This window comes from Stigmatopora argus, chromosome 8 (assembly GCF_051989625.1).
Source record: "Stigmatopora argus isolate UIUO_Sarg chromosome 8, RoL_Sarg_1.0, whole genome shotgun sequence".
Classification (NCBI taxonomy): domain Eukaryota; kingdom Metazoa; phylum Chordata; class Actinopteri; order Syngnathiformes; family Syngnathidae; genus Stigmatopora; species Stigmatopora argus.
In genome coordinates this window covers 11,935,842-11,958,710 of record NC_135394.1, presented here as the reverse complement: position 1 = coordinate 11,958,710, position 22,869 = coordinate 11,935,842, and the positions used below count along the sequence as shown (strand labels likewise).

The 22,869-nt window shown below is 40.1% G+C and overlaps 1 protein-coding gene across 1 annotated transcript; it reads left to right on the top strand.

Annotated features, from left to right (window-relative positions):
• The first annotated feature begins 923 nt into the window (after positions 1-923).
• Positions 924-21,338, top strand: ell (elongation factor RNA polymerase II). Its single transcript, XM_077607561.1, has 12 exons — positions 924-1,173; positions 9,054-9,098; positions 12,085-12,206; positions 13,596-13,759; positions 13,903-14,153; positions 14,234-14,358; positions 16,513-16,594; positions 16,696-17,281; positions 17,865-17,928; positions 18,046-18,217; positions 18,319-18,363; positions 19,321-21,338. Exons 1-12 carry the CDS (start codon positions 1,039-1,041, stop codon positions 19,423-19,425), a joined length of 1,896 nt encoding a protein of 631 aa, XP_077463687.1. The 5' UTR covers positions 924-1,038; the 3' UTR covers positions 19,426-21,338.
• Positions 21,339-22,869: the final 1,531 nt, after the last annotated feature.

Genomic DNA, 22,869 nt, shown 5'->3' with positions numbered 1-22,869 from the left:
TGCCTGTAATGCAGGAATCTTTATTTGGATGTTTGGTCTAGTAATCCATTGACAGCCATTGACAGGGTTCGACATAAAATACTGCTTCAGTGGTGTCGATGGAGATCGGCGTCAACGTATTACCTGGTCGATCCCTATGTACCGCACCATTAAAAGTTTTAAAAGCCATGGTCCATGACAACCTGTAACTCCCACCTAAAATGGATTGGACATCCATCGCTGTCAAGACAGACAATCGTAATGTATAGGCAGGCTAACAATGATCACATTTTACGTGGTGATACATAAGTTACATTTTGCTTCATGTAAACATGGCTCCGTTTTAAAGCAACTCTCGTTCGTCTATCACCGTCAATGGCAGCCAATGAGTTTAAAAAAAAAAAAAAAAATTAAATTGTTTTTATTACATTTTAAATTCCACTGCTAACTGATTCATATAGCCTATTTTACATGATAGCCGTGTCATTTTTAGGTTCCTATCTTTTAATCATAGGGTGTATTTTTTTTAAAGGTTTGACTCAAACACGTGTAGTGAAAACAGGTGGGGCTCTAATACATGATAATGACGTATGATTTAATACCTCCCCCTTCCCTGCAGTCTAGCCTGCTTCTTTGAACTCACGTTAACTCCTTTTTTTCGAGCTCTAGTAGCAGGCATTACGGTAAAAAAAAAGTCAGGAGTGTTTTTTACAGTAATCAGCCAGCACGCCGGCACGTGGGTTAGTTGTTTGAGAGATTTTTGTCAGTAATTTAAATCATTAGTACATTATTTCAAGATAAACACTCAATATTTCAACGGTATACCTCATTTAAATATTAGGGGCCGTCTTTAATTTATCGCGATTTGATTGACGTGCCCACATGGGGGCGTGTCAATCAAAATGGGCTGGCTCGGCGTCATCAGGTGACGACAGTATTTGACTACCGTATTCCTGAGAAACGGGACTTGTCCGTTTACGGCACAAGTGCGTGCGCGTGCGTGCCCCGTGCGTGCCCGTGCGCGTGTGTGTAGCGGCAGCGGTGGGAACGGCAGCCAAGATGGCGGCGCTGAAAGAGGAGCGGAGCTACGGGCTGTCCTGTGGAAGAGTGAGCAACGGCAGCAATGTCTCCGTCTTCCACGTCAAACTCACTGACAGCGCTCTCAAGGCCTTCGAGGGTTACCGGGGCGGAAAGGTAAGAGCGCCCCCCGACTCCCGCCGATCGAGACATTTGGGGCTGAGGGGAGATAAGGGAGGGGGGTTTGTTGGAAGTCTGTCCGCGAGGCAGTGACAGGCGGCGGCGGTGGTGGTGGTAGTAAAGCCGGAGGGTTGTGGGGGGTCTGTCCACTCCAACTCCCTAACCGCTTCTTGAGCCCCGACAGGCGGCCACACCGCCGGAGTTTAGCGGACGTTCGGTTCTCCCTCTCAGCCCGGCTCACTTGAGTGTGGTAACTAGCGTTTTTTAATCAGCGACACCCAGAACTGAGCCTGAAACATCCACTGCACCCTCGAGTTTCCTATTTTATTTGGGTATTTACGCCAACCCTGGGAAATATATTTCGCTCATAACTTGTTTCCAGGAAAGTTTGTTAAGCTGTCAAAATTATCGGGTGGAGCATCCAGCTAGTGAGTAACCACACAGACGGTGGTAAAACTAAACTATGGCTCAGTGGTACCTTTTTTAAATTACGAGATAAATTTGGGCATAAAACTTATGTGGTTCATGTTAGATGCCGATAGATGTCCAATCCATTCGACTGGCAGCAAATGATTGGAGACACATGGCAACAATAAGCGAGATGGGGTGGAAAATATACACTTGTAAAATGACAATAAAAGCATTCATTTCATTACTGAAGCCACAAAGGAGAACAAAACATGGACAAAATGTTCGATTATTAGTATGTTAAGGTCACTGGCCAATTTACAGCAAATAAATACATTAAAAATAAAGAAACCTGTGTCTGAGTTAAATACGGGATGCGAAAAGCTACTTATTTTTACAGTTGCCCATGTGTGCGTTCAGTGTGGCTGTCTGGATGATTCAGCAAACCAAACATTATTTAACCATTTTTCTGTGTGTTTGTAAAGTAGCTGTTTTTTTAGTCGAATATTATTCGTTATGCCATGTTTCAGACAACTGCAGACACAGGACCAACAATACGGAAAATGTGACGTGCTGTACTGCACTGCTGCCAAAGTGCTCCAACATGTAAGACTCGGTCAACTATGACAAGCGACGAAAACGTTCAACTGTGAAAATATATGACGAATCTGCATGTTATAAGAAGCGCTAATTGGATATATATTAAACAGGTAATCATCATGACATGAGCACCTCACCTTAGGAGTTTTTTTTAACTCTTTGACTGCCTAAAGCACATTTTTTGCAGAAATTAAAATAGTCTCATGACAGGCCTAAATAGCAAAAAAGCACAGAATGCCCAAAAATTTGTGCCCTGGCTCGATATGTAAGAATGGGCAATTGTAAGTTGAGGTACAACTGTAGTGGAAAATAACTTTCATAATTCTTTGCTGAAAAGTGGCAAATGTTTCCCAAGTGTGCGACTCAGTTAAACTCGACGCCTTGGACAACACTGCATTTGTTTTTTAAACCTATTTTTTGGTTTGGTTTTATGTAGGACTGGACTAAATGAATGCAATTTTCATGTATTTCACTGAGTAAAGATAACATGAGATATTCCGTTCCATTTTTGGGACTTTTGTGTATTTGGAGAGTTTACACGGTCTGGTCCTCTTGAAGGACGCTACATGTTGGAAGTGCCCTACGCAAGGAGTTTGACACCCGTGTTTTAATCTTTGGAAATGGCCACACTGTGCTGGGGCCACTGCTGCTTGCTTTGAGGATCGCCTTCTAACATTTCAGCCTCTATAAATATTTGACAGGGAAAACCTGGCTGGTCAGGAGAGCGAGGCCTTATCTCCTTATGCAGTGTTTGTGTACAGCACCACTGAGAGCTGATAAGCACCAACTATAAATTGTATCGACTAATTAACTTCTTATTTGTCAATTTGTTGTTGTTCTCCTTTGCACTATTGATATTTTTACAGACGTTAACTTGGCGCACAATTGTTTAGTCAATCTCGGGCATTTTGTCGAGCTGGGTTGGCAAAGAATTTAGATCTTGTGCATTTTTTGCGGTGATTGCGATGCAATATTTCATGACATTGTGGCTTGAAAAAAATCGGGTGTGTCTTTGTTAATATCATTAAAAGTCCTTTATTGTATGCTGGAAAATTCTTATGAAATTGTCTACTTGGACATTGAATAAGCCTGAAGAATCACTCTGGAAGGCTGAAATAAAACAGTTTGCGATAACATCCAGTCAACAGAAGTCATAAAGCAGTGAGCGGACTAGGGTGTTTTGATGCTTCCTGTTTGAGACGCGAGTGTCAGCTGGTTGCGCTCTCATTGCGATATTACGACCGGAGCTCGCTCGTATTCCTTCTAAACGAGCCAGTTAGGCCTAAGGACTGAGCTCAATGCAACTCCTCATCAAAGTTTAGAATTTAACGTCACGGTGAAGTGTTTGCAGTCCCCCTTACTTTTCAATAAGCATTTGTTCCAAATTGTCAATGGGCTTTTTTATATATTTGTTTATTCGGATTTTGTTTTTAAAGCCTTCCGCCTGAGAAATGAATGCCTGTGGGATTAGTTCCTTGCAAAATATGAGTGATTAGTGGACTATAATTGTATTGTATTGGCCTTAATCAGTACCATACACACCGGATAGGGGTGTTGTAAAATCTCGGGAAATGAAATTTAGATTGTCAATGTGTAAGTGGTTAAAATTACGCGGACCACAAAGCTATAGCAACATTACTAGTATTATTCTACGTCAGGGCAGAGCGTCTGTGGGTATTCAGTGTTAACGTCACACCCTTGTTCTGCTATTGCAAAATACACTTTCAGACAGGCAGTTTTCCACTTTTTTTCCCAGCTGAAATTCCACACATAACGCCTCCCTCACCCCAACAGTTTAGTGTTGCTACCTTTTCTTATGGAATATTATCAGAGAGAAGTTGGCAAAAAAATTCTCCGTGCATTTTTATTTGCCACAAAACACAAGCATAGTCAATGATCGTGCTGAAAGTTCCATCATCATCATCACTTTGTTCTTAACTATATGTTGGAGTCCCAAATATAGCTTTAGAATGTGCAAGTTAGCATGGATAGTTTTCACTTCATCACACTGGTGTTAGATAAATGGTTAATTTTTTTAACCGCATCTCTTCTTTTGGTCTTGTGGTCAGTCAGACGAAGCGTTGCTGACGTGCATACTTGACTTGCGTCTGACTGACGTAAAGTATGTTTTCTTTTTTTGGCTGCTTATTGATATTATCAGGCTTGCTACCTAAGACCTATGAATCTTGAAACTATTAATATATTTTGTTATCTAACACAACTTTTTCATGGCTGTTGGAGTGCTAGTCCGCAACAATTCTTTGATGAGTCATTTCTTTGTGCGTATTTACTTTAAGGTTCAGCGCAGGTCTGGACAAATGCATTGGTTGGTTGTGCTGTGAACCTGCCAATCATAGCGGCTCCTGACACTCCCTTTAAGGTGTTGTACTTGCATAGAAGCATCTCTTTGCAAAAACAGATCGTTCTTTTTGGGCATTATAAATAGCTTGATAAAAATTTAAATAATTCTAAACCAGTGGAAAGTTGCCCCAAATAACCATAGAAGTCACGTACGTGCACATTATAGTTGAAAGATCCGTAATAATGATTTCGCCAAATTTACTCCTCTTACTACGGTGTATATATAATAAGGTTCAGATTTAGTTTTTTCTCTTCATTAGTGGACAATTTGGCTCTCAATAGGGGTAGTCTTAGAGACCAGCTTTAGGTTGGTTGCTAGGTTGAAGCGGGGTAGCATGTGCCACTGCAATGGTTATTTAAGGAATGCTGACTCTCCAGTTTCAGCTGATCATGGGACGTGGTAAGAGAGAGCACGAGAGATGACAGTGCCCGTTCGGGCCAAATATGACTCGAAATGTCACGGTGTTCCTCAGTCCTGTGTGGCCACATTCTCACCTGCGATCACGTCACCCTGGTGTCACCGCGTACGAACCAGACACACATCTTGACCCAAAACACGGAAGCGGTGGCACGTACGTCACGTGAGCGATAGTATGCCAATGCAACGAGTTTATGCAGGGGCAGGTTTGATTCACTGATAAACTCTTCTCCTCACTTTAGTGATATTCTGTCACTCATTGGAGAAGTACTAATGAACTAATCGATAGGTGACTTGTTGTTTGAAATATTCCTTGTTCTTAATAAACATAGGTAGATTGGATAAATGGGTAGAGGAATAGACTTTGGCCAAGAGTGTTTGCTTGATTAACATGTGTGCCTCCTATTTGGACATGCTCATACAGTGACGAGGTGTTTCAGTGGACATTTGACAAAATAAACAGTCCAATCACAACACACACTATTATGGTAGAGGTCCTCAATTTGACATGTAGGGATGTCCCAATTACATATTTCTCCATCCGAGTCAGTCACCTGATCTTGAGGACATTTTGTTGCCTTGTAGTCCATAAAAATGAATGTGTTTTTTTCCGCCTCATTCGGATCTTCTGAAAAAGACGTCATCAAAACCAAATTTCAATCTCATACCTAGATCGGAGGCATCTTTAAACATAATATAAGCACACAGATAAACAAAAAGACAGGTGCTCAAGGAAATCCAATGATTGGACCAAATTTTAGCAATGAACCATATTGCATAGAAAGCGCAAATTAGAGCAAAGTCTATCATTGTGACATTATTGTTTATCCTTGGTGAAAGGTTCACACCAATCTCATGATTCCATGTGTAGTCTTGAGAATACAGCATGAAATGGATCAAACTAGCTTGACTTCAGTCACTGCAAATACACTAGCTATTTTCAAAAGGATTCCTTCAAGCAATGTAGAGGACACTCGCGCTCAGTTACCACGCAAGACTATTTTAAATGCATTTTACTTGTGCTTCTCTTGAGGTCATTTTGTTCTTACGAGTTATGTTTGTACCATATTGCTCTGTGCTATGTGATACCAATGCAGCTATATCACGTGACTCCTCAAAGTTGAAGTCAGGAAATTGTATCGGTCTCGCAGCATAGCCCATATTTTTCTTTATACGTAATCAAACCAGGATAATGACGATTAGAAAGGATTATCGATTCAGATCTGTTTGATTTATGTTCTATGTACATTTTCATTCATCGATAAATTAAGCATGCTCGAGGGCAGGTAGGCATTGCTTACACTAAATATAGCTGCATTTATGTTCTATGTACATTTTCATTCATCGATTAATTAAGCATGCTCGAGGGCAGGTAGGCATTGCTTACACTAAATATAGCTGCATTAATCTAGATAGGCCTAAATTGTCTTGGGATTCGATCAAAGAAAGCTAAAAGTCCTACACGAAGAACACCTTGGAGGCTAGGTGGATGGTAAACCAGGCTAACCAGACAAAGCCACAACAGCTACACTAAGCTAACAGAAACGTCATTGAGCTGATTATTATCCGAAACAGTGGGTTCAAGGCTGTGTGCGTGCTACTCTGTAGCATGTTAAGCTAAAGGGTGCTTAGATAAGCACTATAGCAATGGCGCTGTCATGCGTCACAGGGGGCAACCCGGTTGCAATGCCATTGTTTTGCCTCTGAATTTTAGCGATAAATGACAGACAACATAGATATTCCGACAAAAAAGTTTAAATTTCTAGTAAAGACTCATTTGTTTTCTTTTTTTATCAAGTTTGATTTATTATGCCAATGGACAGTGTCTGGGAAATACTGTATATCTAACTCGTTGGTCCTGGAACTCCGGAATTCCCTGACGTAAGAGCGTCGTCCCGCCTCTCTTAGCTGCTCTGGCGCTTTTACCAATTCTGCTTTCAGTTGCCATGGCACGGAGGCATCTGCGGCCGTGTCATCCTTGCCCTAGTCCAGACTCCACTCCTGTGCTCTGTCCCCAAGGTTAGCTCTGCGGAACATTCTGGGATCAGGTCCCACAGAATAATGACGTGTCAGCAGCCTATTCAAATGAACAGGCTGATGGTAGCACTATGTTTGCAGAGCCCAGGGGGGAGGTGGGGGTTGGACTTCTAAAACTGGTGTGGTGTTGAGGTTTGACCAAGGAGGGATAATGGATGGCCTGGTGATCCTGGATAGATTCTCGGTGTTCCCACCATGCTGAACTCAGAAAGCCAAGTGCTCTTTTTTTGTGGCCAATTAATCAAAAGGACTTATGTAGTTTGTTTTAAAAAAAAGTTAATGCCTTCCTAAATCTTTGAGAATTTACTTCTGATTCATTTTGGCAAATGTGAATTTTTACTGCATATGTTTTTTTGTAAAAACTGTCCTAAATGTAATGACTGGCTTTATAATCAAACATGAAATGTCTTTTATTACTTGTGTAATTGTGGGTTATTATGTGAGTTGCTTTGTAGTTTTCTAGCATTTTCTCCTAAACTTCAACTAAATCCGAATCACGCTGTGAATTTGGTAAGCATAGTGCTCTCTGAGTAAAAACTGTCACACGGCCAGTGGGTTTACAGAACCAGCTTCAGTTAGACTGTCAGGAATGTCAGTGCAGGATTTGCGCCACCTCGCTCACCCTCTGAATCCTATGACGTGAATACAATTCCTTTTGTCTGGTTTTCAAATGCAGATTAGAGCCTGCAGGAGCTCTAAAAATGTTAATATGCTTAATGGCACCTCCTAGTCAAAGTGACCATTTATACCCAGTTGAAGCCAAGTTTTAAAAAACCAAAAAGGGTGGATTGTGTCTCAAAGGTCATCTGGCATAAAAACGGACACAAATCATGCGAGTGACCCGGTATGGTGACCCCTGATGGGACGGGCCCAAAGTCACAACAACTTGTGACTGCCGTTAAGCAAAGCTTTTGTTGCATTTCCCTCGTGACCTTAGTTAGTCAAGTATACATTCCACTAAAAGCTGATTCAAGCTGAATTCAAGAGAATTATAGCCTTGACAGAAGAGAGATTGAATGGTTGATGTGGGAGAGTACAAAGCGTGTTGTGTCTTTGACTTGCCCTCGCATGAACTTTGAATTGATGCCTGGAGGAGGAACAGCCAATTTGACTTCCCCTTTGTGTTCACTCTTTGCTGGAATATGAGTCAGATTTCTTACCTGTTTTGTACACAAAGTCGTTCTAACTAACTCTTTTAGTCACTTTCACTAAATGGTAGCATGGAAATTTGGAAAAATGTATGCGTTATTTTTAATGTCCTCATGCTTGTGCTAAATAAAATAGCTGTAACTGCTTTCATTTTATTTAAGTGTACACAGCACTTATTTAATTTATTTGCTGCAATCTATTTTTGACAACTTGGATTGGACGTCGAGGACTGTCACTGGCCCTGAAAGATGAGCGTTCGCAGTTGGTGCTCCCATTTTCAATTAATTCAACATCCATTATTCTTAATAACAGGCATTGAGTTGAATATTATGGGGGGGTTATTAATTATAATTGCAATCTAGCATCTGCTTATATTTTGAGTCATAGAGGCCACACCTGTATGCCAGATGTAAAAATTGTTGCTTACATGCCCCAAAATGTGATTTCCACCTATGTAGACGCCATGTTTTTATGGGTTTAAATTTGATCTGCAAATACATAATGTTTTTTTTAAGGTTTCTACATGTTTTTTTTCTGTCAACTTTGGGGTGGCCAGCCTCATTTTATTGTTTTTTCTGTGTATGCTTGATTTGGCTGGCTGGCAGTGGCCTAACCTGTTTGTCTTTTTGAGTGATTTGGTTTGAGTTGACGCAAATTAGTCTATGAATTTGTTTCTTGCATGTTTGTTTCCATCCTTGACTATTTACAGGCAGTATGATATCTTCTAAATTGTGATGGTAGCCTGCATGAAATTAGCCAACGATTGGGTACGCAGAGTTGGTACACATCGATCTTCCTTTGGCTGTGAAGAAAAATGATCCTTTTGAAATTTTAATGGCAGATATTTTGCTTTTAATGCTATAATGGGATGATAAATTGTGACGATTGTGGTTTTTTTTTTCAGATCCGGTCATCACAACCATTGATCACATTTAATGGAAACCAAGGGGTAAGTCAATGTATTTATTTTTTTACTTTCTCTACAGGATATATACATGATGTCTCGTCCGTAGCTTTTCTATGTACTATAATAAACTATAATACATTTACACCCTACACAAAATCATTGCATTTCATACATCTTAATATATATGCTTTGGAATGAAGAGTAGAACAACACATTTATATTTAAGAAGTTGATATAGTCTTGGTAACTTTAGCAAAAGTGAATGTGGACTGTAGTGAACTTTGCATTCTCTCAATTGCCTCAACACATAATTACACTTCAATCAATTCTACTATCAACAGACATTTTCATAATTGTTTATTATATCCATTCCAACATGTGGATGTTAAACTTAAGCAATTTCTGTCAGAGGAGTTGCATTGAATCTACTAGATTTCAGTCTTCTTCCAAGGCCAAACAATCGAGCTTTCGATCAGCAGTCATTAAAGTTAATGAATTATTCACTCAAAAATTTGGGAGTGTCCGAAAATGGCCATATCTGACTGCCAGTATTTTAATTGGGGGAAAAAAAACAACACTATTCTTGCAACCGCAGCTTTTTTGTATTCCACACTTCAAAGTGAAGGGGGAATTAAAAGACAATTGCCTCTTCAAATGATTGCTTTCTCTTTGGAAAAATTTAAAAATGGTTTGTGGCGTGGATGTTAGTCTGTAAACTGAAATTGGTCACAATAATGAAATGTTCAACTGTATATACGTAATAAAAAAAGATACTTGATACAAAATAAATAAAAATCCCCAAATTAAATGTATTAAAACAACCCTTTTTTAAAAAAGATTTTATTGCATATTCCCAAACTATCCCACCTGAATCATTCCACTTTTCCAGTTATAGTAGTATGTATCAGCATGTTTTAACTTTTCAAGTTGGGTAATAATGTCTGCATTGTGTAATAATGTTGCCCTGTCATAGTCTTTGAACATTAATAACTGCAGGAAGGGCGATGTCGGCGTGCCCTCGACAGAGTTGTCTCAGTTTAGTAAAATCCCAAAGTCACTCAATAAGTCTAACTCTAATTTTTGGAGCTCCTTCATCAATGTATTCTGGATCGCCTGGTCATTAACTGTAGTATTTAGACTATAACTTGACCAAAATCAGCATAATTTTAGGCAATTTGGCCCAAATATTTTTTTTACCCCATCTGACCTTTGAGTGGACACGGCGTTCATTGTGACTCTCTCTACTTCTGTCTCTTTGCTTGTCTTGCTTGCCTCTTTCTAATTGGTCCATCCTGAAAAGAGATATTGTTTTCTTGATGCCAAGCAGAATGAAAAGATGAGTGGACTTGCAGGCAGTACAAAGCAAGAGGGGGTGTTTGAACAGCCTTTTTAAATCCACATGTCGCAGTAGCCAAGGCTATAAACAAGGTATTGTTTGATCTGTATTGCTCTGTGATTTTCCATTTTTCATTGGCACTCCATTCTCATGGTTAGAATAAGTAACCCTGTAATTAAACACAGTAGCATGTTACTGTGTGTCTCGTTCCGGCTGATTAAGTCAACGAGGTACGGTTTCTCTGAATAGCTCATTTTTGTGTTACACCGCAATGATGAACCTTTTTTTGTGAATGAAGGATCGACAGTGTTTAAGTCCTCAATTTGCCATATTTGCATCAGCAATGACTTGCTTGCACTTTCATCCAGTTTCTGAATACGGTGAAATGGCGGCAGATTTATAACTCCCAGCTGTATTCTGATTACTGGTATTCACACTTATAAATTGTAAGCATGTGATGAGTTTGGGGTTGGAAGCCATTTGGTGTGGAGGAGTCTGACTCTCTCGAGTCATTTTTTACAGTGAGTCACTGAGTCAATTGTGTCAGTCCTCGGTGGCTTCGCCTCCCTGCATCACAATCATCTTGGGATTCACACTTCCATCTCCTGACTCCTGCTTTCTCCCAGCTCAAATTGCAGCATTATGTTTTATATCCCCGTAATGTATAGCCATATTGTCGCCGACCATCGCTCTCTGCCAGTAATAGTAAATCACGGGCTTGTGTGATTTATGGGTTTGTTTTTGTTTGTTTTGGTGATCTTCGGAATAAATGTAAACCCAACTTTGTGCACGCAACAGACAAGTAGAGTGAAAGATGGCAAGATGAGTATTGGTCCTGAAGAGCGCAGGGTTTGATATATATTTCTCTGTGGGTTGTGTTCCCGAGTAGGTCATTATCGTGTGTTCACTGTAAGAACGCATCAGTCGATAGAGCTCATTTAAGAGCAAGTGATTTGTTGCTCTTAACGATAAGAGGTAGTGTGTGTCATGCGATGTTAGAGTGGAACAGAATGGATGAGAAATCTAGGACGTACTGTATTTATAGTGGGGCACCTGCAGCCTTCACATATGTTAGTAAATAGAGTTTAGCTGCCTGCGTTCGGGCTTCATGTTGGCACGAGTGATAAGGAATAATACTGTAGGTTCAGACTTGTCAACTTCAGCATGGCTTCTAAAGTTTCATGCAATGTCTCAAATCGTGATATGATTAAAGTGCATAAAAGCTGCTAACCATGGGTCAAGATTCAATTTCTCTGAATCATAAAGAGATCTGTTGAGTAATAATTGTTCGGTTTTACCTTAATTTGAAAGTGTTTTTGCAGATTTTCTAAAAGTGGTATGATTTAACAAAAAAGTGACCCATTAACCAATTTTTGCAGTGGCCTCCACTCCACATTTTGACAAATTATTTTTATTTTGGGGGATTCTCTTCATAATGCTAAAAATAGGTAGATTTTTTTCCCTTATATTTCAACCCTTCTTGACTATTTAATCATCAACAATTTTAGGTAATTTTTTTAAAAAAAAAGATTAAGACCTGACATCCACATACTGTACTATGACATCACGTTTTGAGTCATTTGCTGTATAAGTACATCACAATACTGTTGCAGCACCTTTTAGTTTTTCTATTTGTGTAACAACCACATCTTTTGATGAGTCCGCTGTTTTTTTTCCTTTTGCCTCCTGTAGAAAATTTCAATACCGAGGTCAGAAAGTTCCAATGAACTGCACACATTTACTTTCTACCTGTCTAATGTGGGAAGAGACAACCCGCAGGGCAGCTTCGACTGCATCCAGCAGTACATCACCAGGTAAGAGAATCACTTGGCACCTGCATGGTATAATTACAGTTTACCTCGCCAGTCTAATCACATATTTGGGATGCCGGATGATGAAAGGAAAAGTTAATGCGTGTCTAGGTGCAAAGAAGGGCCTTTGTGTGTGGTAGTCATTTGTCACAAATGTGTCTGTTAAAGCACTTGTCAAACTCTGCCCTGCAAATTAAACATACCGCATTTTCACACCTATAGGGCGCACTTAAAAGTCTAAAATTTTCTTTAAAATGGTTGATGTGCCCAATCGGTCGGTGCGTTTTGTAGGTGTGAAAATACGGTATATTAAATGTGGCTCCTCAACATATTATGCAGCCTATTTTCCATTAGAACTACTATTCCCAGTGCATCAATCTTCACTTTATTTACTTTTTTAATTTACTTTTGGTTTTTTTTTTGCACTTATTTTTTTGTGTGTATTTGATTATGCGCATTAAAAAATATATCATTTCAAATTCAGTTGCACATTTTTATATTAAAGTTTGCCTGTTGAAAATACAGCATTCAAGTGAAAACCTTTCATATGAAGCATTTTAAAAAAATCTATTCATGAAAATCAGATTTTAGAAAAGTAAATTGAAAATTAAAAATGATAAATACAAAAAATAATCTGTTAAATTTTTCCAAATTAAACAAAAATAATTGGGATCCTTTTTTAGGGCAGATGGTCCAGCCCTAATTAGACGTCTATCGTTAGTGGCAGTGAAGGTTTGCATTGCGTCCTGGCACAGTGAGCGTGAAAGTGATATCAGGAAACCTGTTTGTGTTTTTTGAAAGAGGCAGGCAATATGACCACTATGTACTCCTTGAGCCCTTCAAATTGACCCCCTGTTGTATATTGTCAAGGACCCTTCAAACTTTCTGCCCCAAAGCACGTTGCCAAAAAATGCTGACTGAAACACATGAAACTGGAATTGAAGTCAAAGCTAGTCAAAAAGGCCAAAGCACTTTGCTGAGTGTCAGAACTTTGTCCCCAGGTATTTAAATGGGTCAGGTGGAGTTCATCCACATCGCCGGCTGGATCCATAAGGACGTACAGACTGTCAAAGTGAAACCGTCAAATGACCAAAGCTCTGTCTGTCGTTACCGCGGCAGCTCATTTGCTGCCAAACTGTCAAAATGAAGGCGTGAAGACGCTCAGACAGAATGGCATTTGGTTTGGGGAAACCCGCAGTCCCATGGTAATTGTAAAAGTAATGGTTGTAGCCAAAGGATGTTAAGAGTAAAACTATCTTGGGTTTAGAAAACTTGTCGTTTATTTCTATGTCGTGTCTGTAATTACACACTGTGCTTTTTCCCCCGATTGAGTCCAAGACTCACCCCACCCTTTTCTTCCTCTCTCACAGTCTCTCCTCTTTGTTTTGGCAGCGAGGGTAGCATTCAGCTGGATTGTTTGGGTGCCATCCAAGACAAGATTACTGTTTGTGCCACTGACGACTCTTACCAGAAAGCCAGAGAAAGCATGGCTCAGGTCGAGGAGGAGACACGCAGCAGGGGCGCCATTGTCATCAAGCCCGGTGGCAGATATCTCGGTAAGAAAAAAGTGCCAGATAAACAAAACGCGCCATTAAAATGTCCAAAATAGACATGGGCAATTAAGAGGAAATTGTGCATGTTGCAACCTCCCAAGTTGTCTTGCCACCGAGCCCAAAAAGTCATAACCGTCGCTCTGTAGGCAAAAGGGTTCAGATCCGGAAACCGGCACCGGCCCTGTCCGACGTGGCCCCCTCGCGAAGGACTTCCCGGCCCGTCATCATCTCCAGCAGCGCCGTCAAGAAAACGAGTACTCAGCAGAGGCCGCTCCGAGACCGTCTGGTCCACCTGTTGGCCCTCAAGCCTTACAAGAAGCCTGAGCTTCTCCTGAGGTTGCAGAAAGATGGCCTCTTGCAGTCCGACAAAGAGTCCCTGGACAGTCACTTGCAACAGGTCGAACGCCGTTTCCAATGTAAAATTGTGACATCATTTCTGAACGCTATCCTTACTGGTGAAATCTTTTCATTTTATAGGTGGCAAATCTGAATGGGAAAGATAATACCCTCACATTAAAAGACTTTTTATATAAGGAAGTTCATAAAGACTGGCCTGGATACACGGAAGGGGACCAGCAACTTCTCAAGAGAATCCTATTCAGGTATGATTGAATTGAAATGAGAAGTGAATTTTTTATTGGATCATCTAGGATCATCATAGAATTTATTTTGAATAATAAGATCAGGTGGGTGACCAATCAGGCTCTGATTTATTATTGTTTGTTTATTAAATGTTATAAATTAGCTACCAAATCCCCTTTATAGGGCGACTGCCTACTTAAGGCTATTTAAAGCAAGTTCAAAATCAGCCATGAGACATGAACAGCACCACCTAAGAGCATCGAGTATTCCCTCTAATTGCCAATTTGGAAACTATAGGCAACAATAAATCTCCAAGTAAATTATGTAATTAATCAGGACTGAGACATTTTTTTTATATTGGGCTCTGAGGTTCAATGCTTGTACATCCCTAGAAAATGCTTACTAAAATTCGCCAGGTCTCAATCTGTTCTACTTTTAAAATGATTAACCATTGTTTTCACGTGATATTTTTAAGGAATACATTATAAAAATATGAATGTATTAAAAGAAATGAATTAAATTTGAAATGATAGTGTTATGGGGCCTAATGACACTAAAGTTAATTCAACTTTATCTTTAATATCATTGTATTTGACACATTTCCTGCCACTCACAACAATAGATGTCATATTCCTTTGAATTGAAAGGGATGTGTATGTATATATGTCAGACTGAACTTTTTCTGTTAAGATAAACCTTTTTATTTTCTGGCCCTTCCTATTCAGGCACACAGGATGCCAGAAGCTGATTTCTTCCGCTGATTTCACATATTAATTCAATTTTTCGTATAGTTATCAAATGTTCCATCTAGAATGAACTGCAAAGCATCCAGCAGACACTTTAGTCACAGGCCTTCCTTCAAAATAACCACCTGTTGGTACAAACCTGTCCTTTAGAATCTAGGCTAACGCGTATCAGATGGCAATTGAATGTCATAGTTTACAAAGACACATGTTTTTTGGAAATGCAATGATGCGTGTATAGAAAATATGCATTGTTCGTGATCCTTCAGAAGCGTGACTTGTAACATGTTGCCATTAGAGCAATATACATATGTTTATTGACATCTTGAGCTTTTGGCTTACTTCCCAGTGGAAAAAATCTGGTTCCTCTGGATCTGCTCGCAAGGAAAGGCAAGCTTCCAGTCTGCTATATATAGATCAGGCAGCAATGCTCTGTGGCTCATGAAAAACTCAATTCAGCGTCATAAGCCTCTTTGCAAATAACAAATGCTACTGAAGAATATCGAGAACACCTCTTAATCACATTGAAAGGAGTTCAATAGAGCAAAGACATTTGCAGAGACTGGAATTCTATACCTCTTGTACTTGTATGACATTTCTCAACTCCAAAACTAGCATATTTTTTTTTTATTGTAACAGAAACCAAAAACAAACATACATTAAAGTAACAATAGTAAGATGGAGAACAGATTAAATGAGCATCTGTTAACATAAGTATATCCTAAAAAATCAACATAGCTGGCTTTTGGTGGCCAGAAAGAAAAAGAAACCAAATACTCTACATCACACTTTTAGTCGTATGCCCAGCTAAACTATGAAAAATATGTGACTTATACTCTGGAAAATATGGTAACTGGTATTTTGGAAAGGGTTGAGGGGAAAAATCAACTCTTGGCGACTTTTTATGTTAATAATGTTCTAACCTAATTTGATTCTCCCACTGTTGAAGTCACTGTAACTGTTTAGTTTCTATACTACACACACACACACATACACACACACATGCCCTCATACAACCTCAGCACTTATCAGTCACGTAGAAGTACAGCCACATGATTTAACTACATGTGATACAACAGAGTTCCCACATGCCCGATCTGTGTTTTTTGTGAGGTTCGAATTATCCAAGGTTTAGCCATATGCATCATTCATCGCCTTTTGTACTGGCCCCAAAACACCCTCGGTCGATGGGGTCATCATATTATAATTGGTGACCAAGTCCCCCCCTACTGAAAATCAGCTGCGTCTGTTTTACTCCTTTGTGTTTTGTCTGCCTGTAACAAAAAGTACAATAGCTGTACAGCAGCTGACTTCAGGTGTCTACATAGTTTGGCAGCATAGGCAAAGCCTTTGTTGGCGAGTGGCTTCATTGTGGTGAGTTGTGACGCGACCGCACGTCAATCATGTTAATGGTTTTCGTTGTTCTACCAGAAAGCAATGCCAGTCCCAGAACAATGCCGGTCCTCCGCCAGAGAGTCCGCCCAAGGAGTTGGCCAGCAGCTCACCATCTCAGGTGAGCATACATATGTACATACATGATTGTGCACACCCTGTTCCAATGCCAGATTTTGCGGAATTCAACCAGACATTTAAATCAACTTTTTTTTTCTGCAGAAACGTCCAGGTGCAGACTTCATTGACCCCCTGGCCAATAAGAAGCCAAGGATATCGCACCTTGCCAGCAAAGCTGCGCAATGCACCATCAACGGCAAACTCGCTTCTTCCAACGGCAAGGGGGAGGCAGGCGGAGCGCAGTCGGGACTCCCCGCTACCCTGTCGGACGGCGCCCTGACGTCCAGTACGCAGCCACTCCCCGTGCTGGACATCTCGCGACCGTGTGAAGCACTTTCGGATGTCAGCAATGACTCTAGCCACAATGGCCGAGACTGCGACTCCCGGGAGACGGCGGCCGACAGGCTGGCCCAACCTCCTACGCTTCCTTCAGTGACCACCACGCCCGCTGTCAACACGTCCCCCACGCCGTTCCCGCGTGACAAAAGTCCGTCATCCGCCGCCGGTGGCAAAAAGCCCAAGAAGAAGTCCAAGAAGCATAAAGACAAGGAGAAGAAAGACAAAGGGAGAGCCAAAGGCCAAGAGGAGAAGCAAAGGAAAAGTCCACACAAAGTGCCTGAGCCTGATAAAACCTGTGACATGAGCCCAGAAAACCTCAAAAGCAACAGTATTCCACTTAAAAGCACAAGTGAGTCGCAATGGTTCTTCAAGTTGAGCTGCTTTTCTTTTGCCGTTGTTGCGAGCAAAGTGTTATCGTACAACGTCAATGAACTCATCTGCTTTCATTCACAGTTATATCGCTGTCATTGGCACTGAAAACACAAATGACACTGGAAAAATGACAAATGTACTTAAAAGCGAGACGCCAGCGTCACTTAATAGAAACTCATCTCTCCTTCAGGTCATGAGTCATTTCAGGCTGAAGTCAAAAACAAAAGTCCACTCAAATGTCGAAAATTTGGTATCATAACATTGTACATTTGCACAGTCTGTTGGAAAGTAACACAAGGGAAGAAAGGCAAGCCCTCATATGTTGCCTCATTAGTCATCAGTGAGTTAGTGATTCATAGAAGACTCACTGATTCAACAGAGACCTCTGCTGGACGCTTGTTCAAGGACTCAGCCAACACGATTGCTAGTTAAACTTTTGCATTTCAGACAACTGAAAACATTTAGTCACTTATTTCCGTTTTTCTCAGCTGCCTCAATTGGAACGTGATTGTGTGCTTGTTACCGAAATACGTTTTCATATTATTGTCATTGTGTTTCAGCTTTAAACGGGATGTGCAAAAGTACCAGTATTTCAACGTCACAAGAGGTGGCAGACTACCTATTGTAAGTAATCCAAAAATAACGACCAATCACAAACGTTATTTTCTTTAAATACTATTTCATACAGAAGCTGATGACCACAATGTAATTTGATCACTATTTCCTCTTAATGTCTCCTAGGAAGTACACAGTGATCACATCTCCAGATCAGCGTCAGACTTATAAAAATGACTTCAACTCGGAGTACAGCGAGTACCGCGGTCTGCACGCTCGTATTGAAAGTATCACCAGGCACTTCACGGAACTGGAGAACGAGCTGAAAAAGCTGCAGCAAGGCACAGACAAGTATATGGTTAGCGATATATCGATTTGGATGAGACTATGCAATCTTCACGGAGTAGTAATCTTAAAAATGAAATGGTGTTTTTTTTAATTTTATTTTATTCTTTGCAGACAATCCACAACCAGATACTCCAAGAGTATCATAAAATTAAAAAGGTAGGTTTTTCCTCTTATGCTTAAATGGTGTCAAGGAATCTAAATGGCCAAATAGTTTTCATAGCCATTTTTTTTTTAATTAACTCCTTCACTGCCTGCTTCATATGAACAAATAGATGTATCCGATACAGTTTTTTTTCGAATGATGAATCCTATTTTTTTTATTAAATTTAGTAAGGATAGGATATGCTCTATTTATAGTTATTAACCTATTTTGCTAACTTTGCTTCCTAAAGAAAAGTAGTACCACACAGCGCCCTAGTGATCAGAAAAGTTAAAATGTATTTTTTTTTAACAATTTTGAAGCTGAAATAATCTCCATTTATGGAATGACCTGGGTTAACTCTAAACTGGAAGCGTATAGCTGGAAATCCTCCAAGAAAATGGCAAATGATTACAAATGAACTACGACCGCCAGTATGCAAACAAGATGTTATGCAATACTGCCATTATTTTTACAACTGGAATAACTCCATAACAAGTTCGGAATTCATCAGCCATGTGACCAGAAAAAAACAACTGGCTCCAAGGATCAATGCGCATACATATGCCTGTAATGCACCTACCAAATATAATTCAGATTGTTTTTTTAATGGTTAACACAAGAGGATCAGCCATTTAAGTTGGTGTCCTCGTCTAGGAAAAACAACTTTTGGACCATCCTTACTGGTCTTGTAAAAACACTAAAAATAACATTGTGTAGTTATTTTTTTACATTATAATTGACGTGACCTGGTTCGCCTAGAATAGACACACTCTTGCAACTTCTTTGACTACTGTAAATGAGTAACTTGAGCTCAAATGCGATTGTTAAAATCTAATGTCAATAAGACCTGCAGTTTTATACGTATATTATGCCTTGAGACGCAGATGACCCCATTTTGACCTTTTACAGATCACTCTGATCCCATAGACACTACTGTATGTGTCTATTTGTGCTCTTTCCATGCCTTGCAGATCAATCCTCACTATAGCCAAGAGAAGAACCGCTGTGAATATCTGCAGAACAAACTGGCACACATCAAAAGAATCATCGGCGAGTACGATCAACAGCAACTCTGAAAGTAAAACTACTTGTATATGGATGAAGAGAAAGAAGAGATGGAAGAACAAATAAGGACTCTGGAACCCCCCCATTCCCCCCAATCCCCTCCCCTTCCTTATTTGGGAAAGGATACTCCTCATTTAGGCTAAAGGCTCACATGAGGACCCGAACAAGGACGCAGAATCTTTGTCCGCTCTACTTTTCTTTTCGTTGAGGAAGATGTCGCCTTGTAAGGCTGTTTTTTTTTTCTCCGCTTCTTCTAGTGCGTTGTGAAAGAATCAGGGAACTTAAAAAAAAAAAATCATGAAGAAAAAACACTTCTTTCCGAGGAGATGTCTGTCCTGCTTTTGAGACTGGGAAGTGCTGGCCTAATAGTTGTTTTGAGTTAGGAAAGAAAGAAAAAAAGGAACCGGTCTTCCCTGCCTTATATATATTGAGATGTATTTATTTTCACAAGCTCAAAGTGATGGGGAATATCAGCGCTTTTTCAAGGCCATCTCTCCTCATTTTGAAAGTCAGCCAGTATTTTATTCAGAAGCTGCCTTTTTGCCCGTCATTCTTCTCCTCTCTTTAAAAGAGAGCTCGCACATGTTGATGGAGCTGCACGTGCTTTCCACAAGTCTTAAGTCTCCCATCCCTTTATTCACAAGCGTGTTAAAGCAGTCAAACCTCTTGTCTCACTCTTCATCTGATTCATTTTTTTCATTTAAAAAATGGATAAAACCTCCTGAGAAAACACCGATAGGCATTTAAGGTGAAATATTTGGTTTTGGGTGAAATTTCGTTAACAATTGAAACAAATCTGTTAATCACAAAATGATTTGAAATGCATTGTGCAAAAACTACTGAAATTCATTCATTCAAAATGACAAGTGACTATTTTGGTCATTTAAAAAAAATGGCTTAAAGACATGGCGACTACAAAATAGAATATAATTTGGCTAAAGCTAAATAACACTATAGATTAAAAACAAAAATACTATTTGGTTATGCCTCTGTATATCAGTTTTTTTGTTTTGTAGAGCATTTTAGGTTTATGCTGAAATTTCACCTGGAAAAAAAACATTTCTGCGAACAGCATACATTATGACAAGCAAACATTTCTCCACGTCCAATCACCTTGCGTCCGCATGACTGTTAACACAAAGCCATCCTTCACCAAAACAGACGCTTGCTCTTCTACCACTTTTTGCCTTTTCCCACTCAAACATGATGTCGAACAAGCTCGCGGAAGAGCGAGATGACCTCATCAGCCCTGAGTGGGAAACCCGAGGTCAAGAAAAATGCGAAGAAAAAAAACAGAGGAACTCTTGTGAAAACCTAGGAATTTCTCACCAATGGCCCAATGGCCCAAAATGGCTAGATACCCTGCTTTATGTGAAGATGACAAATCAGCACTTTTTCCTCCTCCACCTTGCTGTGACCTGTGAGGGTGTAGGTATTTTATTTTTATTTTTTTTGTCCAAGTGAATATTTCCTTAGTCGGCGCGCATGCTTTCTGAATGATCTTTACCAGTTTCAGAGAGTGAAATGACGACAAATCCACAGTTAGCTCCAATGTGACGGACTCATTTTCTGAATATTTTCTTTCTTCAGTGCTTTTTCCCCAAGTGATGAATTACAGCACCGTTTCTGCGTTCTGACCTATCATGGCCTCGATGAAAATCCATTGAGTGAATATTCAGCCGTACAGGACTGGTAGTGCCAAAATGACCTTGTTCTATACTTTTCATTTCCATACCCTCTTCTCTTGTCTCACTGATGTACAAGCAAAAAAAAAAAGTGGGTTGGGTGGGTGTTTTGCATTTGGGAGGCTGAAGAGTCTGGAAATGTCAGCGCTTAAAACCCAAAGCACGCTTTTTGAAAACCATAAGGGACTGGGACTGAAATGAAATCTTTTTGTTTCAATAAAAATTCTTTCAAATCCTGATGGGTCGAATTTGTAATTGTTAGCCAATTACCTCTACCAAGAGGTGTAAACGTCCGAAAATGGCAGATGTTAGCCCTGTAATGTTTTAGGGGGACTTGCTAGTTTGACACAAAATCATGATTTACTTTTTTTTAACAGTAAATGGAATATTAAGGCGTAAAAGCTGCAGCTGCCCAGTAAACTAAAAACAATGCATTATTTTCCCAAACAATCCTAAATTATAGTAGTCAGTGTGCTCTCATTATTAAGGCATAAGTACCGCATTTTTCGAAATAATACATTTAAAAAAGAACAAAGGGATTTACTGTTTTATATCTATATCTTCTATACCAGGGGTCGGGAACCTATGGCTCGGGAGCCACATGTGGCTCTTTCGATGGGTGCATCTGGCTCTTCGCTAACCTGTGAGCTAAAATATGGAACCCGCTGGTGACAGAACTGAGATACTATGTCCAGTGCTGCTTTAGTCTTCTTTTTTGCATTAGACTGCTAGAATGGATACTCATTGATTAGCAACTGCATAAGAATGTTGTCAAAAGTATTCTTTTTTCCACTTTAAAAGTGGTGAAATTACTAAAATAAAAGACACCCATTTACATGTATTTTGACTTGTAAATTCGGAGTATGGCTCTCAAGGAATAACATTAGAAAATTGAATTGTTTATGGCTCTCTTCGTCAAAAAGGTTCCCGACCCCTGTTCTATACCATCATAACAAGCTAATGCAAGACCACTAGTAATTTGTATGACATTCTTAGGAAAATTGTTGAATATTTTTCTAGTTGCAACCACCATCTAACGGGATGTCCATCTCATAATATGCTTTTTTCCTAATCAAAATCCCCATTTTTATATTTGTTCTGAAGCAAGTAGACCTCTGGGTGGCAGCACACCTACTTTCCTCTAACTTGACTCAATTTTGGCTCAGATTTGTTTTTGTACAAAAAAGCCACCTCAAGCCCAAACTTTTTTTCTACTTTGCATGGCTTCCCCTGGCATAACAACAACACCTCTTCATCTTGCATTGGTTCCACGTGTTTAAGAGGAAGAAATCAACCCTTTTTTTATTCACAAAGTCCAGATTTGTCGATACAAATCCCTGTAATTTATCACATTGCCAAATGAGGATCCCTTGGCCCTGCACAAAGCCTGCAAGACACTCAAAAGTAATCTGACACTTGGCTGAAGGAAGGATCCCAGAATTCCACGTGGCCACTGTTGCTCCACTTGGCCTAGGCCTCGTGTTGTGCTGCTACTGGCCTGCATCCCAAAGCTGGCCTCATGCAGCGCCGTTTGCGGGTGGGAGGAGGGATGCGGTCAGTGGGTTCGCTTGGGCACGCCGCCATGGATGTGTCCTGCACATACAGAGGCAATACAGTATAATACTACTGACATGTTTATACTCTTATGGAAACTTTCCTCCGCCCTCTCTGGGTTCCATTAGGCACACATTGGTTAGCTTTAACTAGCTGTCTCAACCACAATGTGCCCACCTTGAATATATCTATAGGTGATGATATGGATTAGATTAG